This window comes from Papio anubis, chromosome 11 (assembly GCF_008728515.1).
Source record: "Papio anubis isolate 15944 chromosome 11, Panubis1.0, whole genome shotgun sequence".
Classification (NCBI taxonomy): domain Eukaryota; kingdom Metazoa; phylum Chordata; class Mammalia; order Primates; family Cercopithecidae; genus Papio; species Papio anubis.
The window spans coordinates 99,294,976-99,305,986 of record NC_044986.1 but is presented as its reverse complement, the minus strand read 5'-3'; the positions used below and the strand labels follow the sequence as shown (position 1 = coordinate 99,305,986).

General features: G+C 37.0%; 1 protein-coding gene across 16 annotated transcripts in view; it reads right to left on the bottom strand.

Annotated features, from left to right (window-relative positions):
- ANKRD26 (ankyrin repeat domain 26) overlaps positions 1-11,011 on the bottom strand; it is a 96,399-nt gene that overhangs the window by 11,755 nt on the left and 73,633 nt on the right. For 14 of the 16 annotated variants that reach the window (XM_031652437.1, XM_031652430.1, XM_031652431.1 and 11 more), the window contains 3 exons: positions 8,586-8,698; positions 6,786-6,915; positions 2,047-2,337 (listed from right to left, as the gene is read on the bottom strand). In XM_031652437.1, the coding sequence (XP_031508297.1) occupies positions 2,047-2,337; positions 6,786-6,915; positions 8,586-8,698 (534 nt within the window). Of the gene's footprint in view, positions 1-107; positions 190-2,046; positions 2,338-6,785; positions 6,916-8,585; positions 8,699-9,830; positions 10,566-11,011 lie in introns of those variants that run through there. The other 2 variants (XM_031652436.1, XM_031652440.1) reach the window with 2 other exon arrangements.

The window sequence follows — 11,011 nt, the reverse complement described above, 5'->3', positions numbered from 1 at the left end:
TCATCTGTAAAATGCGAAACTATACTGGCTTATCACTAAGATTTCTCCCTATTCTCATTCCATGCTAAGAGCTAACACGTAGAGCTTTGTAAGACTATCGTAAATACCATGTGAAGAAACCTGTGTTATCATGGATACCACCACCTTGGCCTTGTAGATTGTGTTCCAAGACGCCTATCTCTCAGGAGCCTGAGGGAAGGGAAAAAGCTGAGAATGAGTAGCGAAGACTTTCTATTCTCACAACGGCTACATATTTTCCAGTGGCCCAGATTTGCTCTCTGTTAATCTTCAAATGCTTTCTACCAGTTTGCACCCTCCATCCTCTCTCATAAGCACAGGGGTCCTGCACAGTTCTCAATCGCTCTTTATCCCAACTAAAACAAATTTGTTAAATTATTGAGTTTTAATGCCTCACAGACACACAAACTCATGTTATTAAGGAAGTAGATTTTTATCACTCACTCACACACACACACACACTCACGCACTCATATACCCATGTGGGTAAGAGAGGAAAGACATTTCTTTGGCTTTGTTTATTTTAGAGACAGGGTCTCAGTCTGTTGCCTATGGTTCAGTTCAGTGGTACAACCATAGCTCACTGCAGCCTTGAAAACTCCTGGACTTAAATGATCCTCTCACCTCAGCCTCCCAAGTACCTGGGACTACAGCCATGCACCACCACGCCTGGTTAATTATTTTTTTAAATTTTCTGTAGAGACAGGGTCTCACTTTGTTGCCCAGGTTGGTCTTGAACTCCTGGGCTCAAGCGGTTCTCCCGCCTCAGCCCTCAAAGTGCCAGGATTACAGGTGCGAGCTACCATGCCCAGCCTAATTTGTTTGTTTTGTTTTGTATTTGAGATGGAGTCTAGCTCTCACCATCTCGCCTCACTGCAACCTCTGCCGCCCAGATTCAAGCAATTCTCCTGCCTCAGTCTCCCAAGTAACTGGGAATACAGGCATGCACCACCACGCCTGGCTAATTAGTTTTAAAAAAAATTTTAGTAGATATGGGTTTCCACTATGTTGGCCAGGCTGGTCTCGAACTCCTGACCTCGTGATCCGCCCACCTCGGCTTCCCAAAGTGCTGGGATTACAGGCATGAGCCACCGTGCCCAGCTTTGTTTCTTTTTTTTTTTTTTTTTCAAGGCAAAAACAACACAAGTTGTCTTAAAGTCCCAGTGGTTTCCTGGGACGAAGTAGGGGGAATTAATTACAAAAGGGCAAGAGAGAACTTTCTGGAAATGTTCTCTGTTGAGAGGGTGGTTATTCAAGTATATACTTGGGTCAAACTGTTAAAATGGTTGTGTTTATTTGTACATTATACCTCAATAAAATTTAATTTATATATAACCTGGGTAATCATTATGTCTTTTTTTTCCTTTACTTTTGAGTTAGTGATTCAGAGTGTAATTTTAAATATGTGAAAAAACAAGCTTAAGTTTAAAATATTTATCAGCCAGGTTTGGTGGCTCATGCCTGTAATCTCAGCACTTTGGGAGACCTAAGCAGGAGGATCACCTGAAGCCAAGAGTTCGAGACCAGTCTGGGTAACAAAGCGAGACTCTGTTTTTATAAGAATTAAAAATTTAGCTAGGCATCGTGATATGCACCTGTAGTCCCAGCTATCCAGGAGGCTGAGGTATAAACATTTGAATCATTGTTTCATTAGTACTCATGAACTCTGATAATTTAAAGAATAATAAAATTAATTAAAAAATTTAAAAAGTGAACAATTTAAGAACAATTCAAGAATACGGTATAATTTCTAAATCACAATATTTTGTTTTCCTGATGATTTTGTTTTATGCCAACTGGTCTTAATAGTCAAATAATTCTCTAATGAAAATCATTATTCTAAATCATCAATTAAGTTATAATAATGATGGAAACTCAAATATCTAAAGGGAGAAACAGATGCCATCATCTTTCTAGAAATCTATAGAACAAATTGCTATAAGGGATGTAGAGGAAACACATATAATGTATTTATCCAAAATACAATTTGCAGTGAAATGAATGAAGGCACACTACACATAAACTAACCTGTAAAAATAGATTGACTTCTTTTAATTTTTCTACTATTTCCTGTCTTGCTCTTTCTTCAATCTCCTGTTTATACTGTTTGACTTGACCAAGTTCTACCATATTCCTTTCTATATGACTTCTCAGGTTGATCACTTCTTGTTCCAACTTCTTTTTATTCTTCTGCAGTTTTTCACATTTCTTTTGTATTGTTTTCATAGATAACAACTCCTGTTGAAGAACTTGATTCTTTGTATCCAGATGTAGACATTTTGAACCTGCAGTCTCCAGTTCTGCTGTAAGATCATCAATCTGAAAGAAGACAATAATATAGTGTGATAATGAAGGAAGTAGCCTGAGAACAGCCTAACATAAAACCAAGAACAAATTTTGAAATAAATTCAACTGCAATAAAATGTCACCTGAAACACAAAACATTCTTCAAATGTGAACCCTTAAATTACTCAGAAAATAAACAAAGTCAAAGCCACCAGGAGTCACAAAAATATATTCCTTATTTCCAGCATCTTGGCCACACATTTGCACTTGATCTTCAACTTGTATTTTTCTTTTTTTTTTTTTTTTTTTTTTTTTGAGACGGAGTCTTGCTCTGTCACCCAGGCTGGAGTGCAGTGGCCAGATCTCGGCTCACTGCAAGCTCCGCCTCCCGGGTTCATGCCATTCTCCTGCCTCAGCTTCCCGGGTAGCTGGGACTACAGGCGCCCGCCACCTCGCCCGGCTAGTTTTTTGTATTTTTTAGTAGAGACGGGGTTTCACCGTGTTAGCCAGGATGGTCTCGATCTCCTGACCTCATGATCCACCCGTCTCGGCCTCCCAAAGTGCTGGGATTACAGGCTTGAGCCACCGCGCCCGGCCCAACTTGTATTTTTCTATGATTGTTTCGTGTCTTTCCTCCTTACATGGCTCTAAGGGGTAGCAGAAAGTCTCTTACTGCTTCCCCCATAAACATGCCCTATATTTCTAAAGAAGTTTCAGGGAACTCCTATTGAGTTATTTAGGCCTCATAAAAAAATGGCTCCCAGAATAAGAGTGTAATTAATGAATCCTGTAATATAGATTCTAATGCCATAAGCCTTTTCCTGAGCTGCAAATGTTTTATGCTAATTTGGCTTGCATTCCAAGGGGTAATAATTATTGGTGTTAAGGCCACAGAATAAGGAACCTAGAAATAAATTCATATATTTACAGCCAACTGATTTTAAACAAAGGTGCTAAGAACATACATTGGGGAAAGGACATCCTCTTCAACAAATGGTGCTGGGAAAACCGTATATCCACATGCAGAAGAATGAAACTAGGCCCTTATCGAACACCATATACTAAAATCAACTCAAAATGGATTTCAGACATAAAAAAGTAAGACCTTGAAACCATAAAACTACTAGAAGAAGAGATAGGGATAATTGCTTCAGGACACTGGTCTAGGCAAAGATTTTATGGCTATTTTTCAAAAGCATAGCCAAAAAACCAAAAATAGACAAATGAGACAATATTAAACTGAAAAGCTTCTGCACAGCAAAGGAAATAATTAAGAGTGAAGAGACAAGCTATAGAATGGAAGAAGCTATTTACAAACTATTCCAGCGTGGGTGCTCGGGGTGCCTGCCCCAACCAAAGTTCCAGCCAATGGCCACCATCAGCAACCAGACACATTAGTGCACAAACCAGAAGATTCCAGTCCCCCTCTATCTAGAAGTTTTAATTCTTCTAGATAGAGTTGCTTATATTTTTCCAGTTCAGTTTTACTAAAGTCTTCTTGAGAAATTTTTATTTTGGAGAGTTCTGATTCCAGATCTTTATTTCTGAGTTCCATCTGGAGAAAAAACTTTCTCCTCGATAGCTCTTATGTCTTTCTCCTGGTTATCTGCTTAACACTATTTGCCATAAATAAATTAATCTCAACATTTATTAGATTCTACTTTAAATGAGACTAATTTCTCCTGTGTAAGTTATTACGTTTCTTATTGTCTATTTTTGTAACATACATTTTTTTTCTGCTTATTGCTTCCTAACAAAGTACCCAAAATTTATGGCTTAAAACGTTTATTCTGTTCAGGAACCTGTGGTTTGGGAAAATCTTGGCTAGGACAGCTTGTCTCTGTTCCCCTCAGGTTCCCTAGACACAGCTCAAAGCCTGGGGGACTGGAACTCCAAGGCTGCCTTTGGGTCCCGAGCTTCCTCCCAAGATCGGGCTTGGTTCCAAGGGCAAGGAATCTGAGATAGGAGGCCTCTTCTAACCTAATGCCTAAGTCACATGTTGTCACCTTTACCACATTCTATTCATTAGAAATGAGTCACTGAGGTTGGCCCATGTTCTGGTTTATCATGGGATGAATATTTTTTCCTTTTTAGTTGACACATAACATTATATGTATTTATGGCTACAGAGATATTTTAATAGATGTATACAACGTATAAGCGGACTAGTCTATCACTTCAAACATTTATCATTTCTTTGTCTTGTGAACATTCAAAATCCTTTTTAGCTTTTTGAAAAAACACAATAAATATATTTAACTGTATTTGCCCTGTGGTGCTATAGAACACCAGAACGCATTCCTCCTAGCTAGCTCTAATTTGGTAGCCATCACCCAACACCTCCTCTCTTCCCCACTCCTTTGCCCACCTCTCCTCCCTCCTGCTTTTCCCAGCCTCTAATACTCACAGTTCTACTCTCTACTTCCATGAACTCAGTTTTCTTTTTAGCACTTGCATATGAGTGAGAAACTCAGATATTTATCTTCCTTGCCTGACCTATTTCACTTAACATGTTATTGACATGATTTCATTCTTTTTTTTATGGCTGAATAGTATTCTATTGTGTATATACACTACATGGTTTTTTTTTTTTTTTTTTTGAGACAGATTTTCACTCTTGTCGCCCAGGCTGGAGTGCAATGGCGCAATCTTGGCTCACTGCAACCTCCGCCTCTTGGGTTCAAGCAATTCTCCTGCTTCAGTCTCCCAAGTAGCTGGGACTACAGGCGTATGCCACTACGCCCAGCTAATTTTTTTGTATTTTTGGTAGAGACGTGGTTTTGCCATTTTGTCAAAGCTTGTCTCGAACTTGTGACTTCAGGTGAGTGGCCTACCTTACTTCCAAAGTGCTGGAATTACAGGTATGAGCCACCGTGCCCAGCCTCCAAATCTTTTTATTTAAAAAAAAAAAATTTCCATTTTTAGATTGAAAGGGTACACATGCAGGCTTGTTACTACACTGCAAGATGCCGAGGTTTGGACTTCTATTGATCCTGTCACCCAGATTCTGAACACACTTCTTGGTACAGATTCTGCATTCTTGGAAACCTCAGTGTCTGTTGTTTTCATCTTTATATATCTGTATACACCATATTTTTCTTTTCCATTGTCTATGGACATTTAGGTTGATTCCACATCTTAGCTACTGTGATTAGTACTGCAATCAACATGGGAATGCAGATATCCCTCTGATATGCTGATTTCCTTTTTCCTGGATAAATACCTGATAGTAGAATGACTACATCATATGGCAGCTTTATTTTTAGTTTTTTGAAAAAACTCCACATTGTTTTTTATAATGGCTGTACTACTTTACATTCCCACCAACAATGTCTAAGAGTTCCCTGTTCTCTGCAGCCTTGCTAGCATTCGTTATTTTTTGTCTTTTGATAGTAGCGATTCTAACTGGAATAAGATCGTATCACTTGGTGGTTTTGATGTGCACTTCCCTGATGATTAGTGATGTTGAGTATTTTTTCCATATACCTTTTGGCCATTCGTGTGTCTTCTTATGAGAAATGTCTGTTTCAGATTTTTTGCCTACTTTTGAATTAGATTATTTATTCTTTTTGCTGTCGAGTTGAGTTCCTTGTATATTCTGGATATTAGTCCCTTGTCAGATGAATAGTTTACTTTTTTGACTTTTTAAAATAATAGCCTTCCTGGCAAGTATGAGATGGTATCTTGTTGAGGTTTTGATTTGCATTTCTCTAATGATCAATGACGCTGAGCTTTTTATCATGTTTGTTTGGCTGCATGTATGTCTTCTTTTGAGAAGTGTCTATTCATGTCCTTTGCCTACTTTTTAATGGGGTTGTTTTTTCCTTGTAAATTTGTGCAAGTTCCTTACAGATGCCGGATATAAGACCTCTGTCAGATGCATAGTTTGCAAAAATTTTCTCCCATTCTGTAGGTTGTCTGTTTACTCTGCTGATACTTCCTTTGCTCTGTAGAAGCTCTTTAGTTTAATTAGATTTTGTCAATTTTTGCTTCTGTTGCAATTGCTTTTGGTGTCTTGGCCATGAAATCTTTGCCTGTTCCTATGTCCAGAGCTAGAAGCCATTATCCTTAGTAAACTAACACAGGAAGAGAAAACCAAATATTGCAAGTTCTCACTACTAAGTGGGAGCTAAATGATTAGAACACATGGATACATGGAGGGGAACAACAGACACTGGGGCCTCCCAGAGGATGGAGGATGAGAGAAGGGAGAGGAATCAGGAAAAATAACTAATGGGCACTAGGCTTAATACCCGGGTGACAAAATAATCTATATAACAAACTCCCGTAACACAAGTTTAACTATATAACAAACCTGCCCATGTACCCCTGAACTTAAAAAAAAAAAAAAGTTTTCTTTATTAGTATCAAGTCCCTAAAGTTTAAAAAAAAAAATCTTTATTTCACTGTTCAAAGTATTGAGAAGTCTATATTTCCCAAAATTAAGTGATTTTTTGGTCCCAAAACTTATTAAAAATTACCTTATGTTTTAGCTTATTAATCTGAATATCCATTTCAAATTGACTAGATTTTAAATCTCCATGAAAACTAAGTTCTCCATTTTCATATTCATTTAACTTCTTTCTTGTCATTTTTAAGAGGTTCTTAAATCTGCAGGAAGGTACAAAATGAGTAACTCAAGTTTTAAAAAGGCAAAGATTTAATAATTATTTAAACAGATATGTTTTAGCATATAAGAGACACAAATGTATAAACCATGATTCTCTCGTTTATTTCAATCTGACATAGTTTGAAAACACTCTAATGAAATTATAATCTTAGGTAAATAATGTGAAGAAAAATTATAGACATATATGGCAGATTAAGAGTTAATATTGTAATCACATCGAGTTTTTGTAAATTATTCCTATCCATTTTAATGTTAATATAAAACATTAACCTGTCATCAAATATTAGCTATAACCCAGAGATCAGCGTCCAAGGTGAAGAGGAAAAACATACTTAGGCTGAACCCAGTGGCTCATGCCTAAAATCCCAGCACTTTGGGATGCCGCGCCAGGCGGATCACTTGAGCTCAGGAGTTCAAGACCATCCTGGCCAAGATGGTGAAACCTCGTCTCTACTGAAAATACAAAAATTAGCTGGGCGTGGTGTTGCATGTCTACAATCCCAGCTACTCAAGAAGCTGAGCCAGGAGAATTGCTTGAACCCAGGAGATGGAGGTTGCAGTGAGCTGCAACTGCACCACTGCACTCCAGCCTGGGCAACAGAGAGACTCCCGGAAAAAGAAAAGCAAAGCATATACATACTTATACATAAATGGTTGGAAAAGACATAAAAATACATTTGATATCCACTGACCACAGTTTATAAGAATAAAAGTACAACAAAAAGAAAGTACGCATAAAAAACATCAAGATCATTCAAAGTAGACAAGAGACAGGAAAGAAAACATCTTTGATGTCTGAGTTAAGGGGAAAAGGAAACAGTTTTAGAAGAAAGGAAATGAGCAGAGAGAGCATGTCAGAAGAGATCTAGAAATCTTTACTAGCACAATGCTAACAAAGTAAAAGGGATGCAAAACCACGTCAGAGAAAGACAATGAGAGAAAAATAGTAATTAGAATCGGAACGAACGTAAGTACTCAGCAAATAAATAGAAAAGCAGCCTTGTTGGGGCTTCCAAGACAACGGGTAACATTCCATTTTTAAATCTGGATAGTAAAAACACGATTGTTCATTTTACTCTTAAATCATACATAGATTTGTATATGTATGAGGCATATGTGTTTTAAAACAAACAGAAGTTTAATAACATGTATACCTCAGGTAAACATGGGAGCTATCCATGCGAAATTTCCATGAGTAAATTTCCATGATATATTTTATAACTACACAGACACATAAAAGAGGCAGAAAGAAAGCATAAGCTAAATCAAGATAATTTTTGATGTGATACAGATAGGTTTTCAGATATTAAAAGATCTGAATATCTTTGGACACTACCAAAGAGAGAAAGATTACCAAAGAGAATGAAAATATCTTCAGAAATAAAAGTTCGAAGTAAAAGATGAAGAGAGAAGTTGACATTATATGCCAAAGGCATTGTAACTGTTTTCAAAATCACTGAAGAATAAGTGTAATATTTAGGCATTCAAAAAGTTTCAGATTGTGCTGCAACTTTCTAAAACAATTTTAAAAGAGAATAATTTCATTAAGAAAAAGTAGATATTAAATGAATTTGTATCTAGTTTTGAATAAAGTAAAATTATAGTTAAATCAATTAAATGGTTAAAATGATCTGAAATACTAAAATCTTACCCAGTTATCTCTCTTTCTAATTCAACATTTTTCTTCATTTCCTGATCCAAATTACATTCCAGAGACTGTTTTAATTCCATAAGTTTCTTTAATTGTTCCTTTTCATCTTCAGACTTTGAAACAAAATATTTTCAATTATTTTTAAAACTCTAGAAACACTTTTGTTCTTAAAACTATTATTTCTCATGAGTTCATGAGTTCATGAGTAACATATGTTTAGGGAGGTTTATAAAACACAGTTTATAAACTGTTTATCAGTTTATAAACCTGATACCAATAAGAACAGATTTCAAAAACGACTTTTCTTAAAACAGCTCATATTTCTTTTCTGGAACTTAAATTACCAAAATTTATTTGTTAAAAATAGAAGTTTTTACACATAAAATACTAAGTGTTAATGAAATTTTTTTTAAGTTATTTTAGATGTATGTTCTCGTTTCTAAAGTTGCTCTAGAAACATTGTCATCAATAGTTCAAGATATTCCAGTTTTTGTTAAATCAAATCTTACTAAGAAAATTTTTAGAAAACCTTCATCTGGTTCCCATTACATTTTTTTTTTTTTTTTTTTGAGCCGGGTGTCGCCCAGGCTGGAGTGCAGTGGCGGATCTCCAGCTCACTGCAAGCTCAGCCTCCCGGGTTCCGCGCCATTCTCCGGCCTCAGCCTCCCAAGTAGCTGGGACTGAAGGCATCCCGCCACCTCCTTGACTAGTTTTTGTATTTCTTAGTAGAGGCGGGGTTTCACGTGTTAGCCAGGATGGTCTCGATCTCTGACCTGATCCACCATTTCGGCCTCCCAAGGTGCTGGGATTACAGGCTTGAGCCACTTTCTTGACCCTCTCATTCTTTATAAACATTCTTCCATGAGTTTCAATTTTTCCTTTTCTATTAACCATTTCTCTTTAAATAAAGTTTGTCTTCTCCACAATAAACAAAAACATAACTTCTGCCTGATTCTTGTGGCATTTTTAATCATCCCGTTTTTCCACTAGACTTTCCTTTTTGTTTGTTTGTTTGTTTGTTTGTAATAGGGTCTCACTCTGTCAACCAAGCTGTAGTGCAATGGTGCAATCATAGTTCACTGCACCCTCGAACTCCAGGGCTCAAGCAATCCTCCCATCTCAGCCTCCTCAGCAGCTAGGAGGACAGGCATGCACCACCACACTGGCTAATTTATTTTATATTTTTTAGAGACAGAGTCTTGCTATGCTGCCCAGGCTGGTCTCAATTCCTAGTCTGAAGCAATCCTCCTGCCTCAGTCTCCTAAAGCACTGAGATTACAGGTGTCAGCCACAGTGCTCACCAGACTCTAATATTTTTTAATACATGGTCTCATCTAGAGATCTACTTTTTCATCACTTGTCTTCTTTTATACTAAAATCTAATTTTCAATCTTATAATTTTCATTTTAAAATTCTGAAAATCATCAAGGCCCTATTTTTTAATCTTTAATCTGCTTTGCTTCTCAGTAGCAACTACTAACAGTGACCATACCCTCTCCCAGACTGCTCTGACCCCACTTCATTTCTAAATGCAGCCACCCCTCATGCTGAGTTCTGTCCTCTTCCATTTCTCTTCTAAATTCTCTAAGAGTTCCTTAAATCTCAAGGCTTCATCCCAGATTCCCTCATCTAGATTTCCATCCCACACCTCTTTCCTGAGGTCTCTTCCTTCTAGTTCACTTCCATAAACAATTAATATTCTCAACCACACACCCATAAACCATTACTTGGTGCAGATTCCTTTTGTAGATAGCTAATTTTGTACATTTTATGTTGATTCTTACTGGTGTTATTTTGAGTATAGTGTTATTTTCTCATCTTGGGTGGGCACACTCACCCTTAGGATGTCGACCAGCATACTTTGTCTTTGTTTTTCTTTTATAATGCAAAACTTTTCCACAAGGGACAGATTATTGATTGTTTGCCTCTGCTTTCTTTTGAATAATTCCCTCTTCCATAAAGACATGAGATGAGAACCTTCTGGAAAAGTTAGGGGCTATTGATGAGTTGGATGAAAGCTGTCTCTATTAAATTTTTGATTCACAGTGTACACTTCAAAGTGTCCTAATAATATGCCATATTCCTTACTCATTTCTATGGGAATCTACAGAAAATCCTGCATTATTTTTGAATACGCTTGGCAGGTTTTGAGTACTTTTACTAAATTTTCCATTTCTGAGACATTGATATATTCATGGATGACACCCATATAAGGGGATGTCCCCCCCATACTCTCATTCACAGGAGACTTCATATCAATATATTGCCATGTCACTTGTGTGAAAAGGATGCCAATAAAGTAGGACTAACACATGAAATCTAGAAAAAAAACTTGTTGATGTTTCTTCTGATAGATATATCTGTATACGAGAGTCGCATAAATCTTCCTATTGTGACTTCAAGAAACTCATTAGTAGAAGCATCAA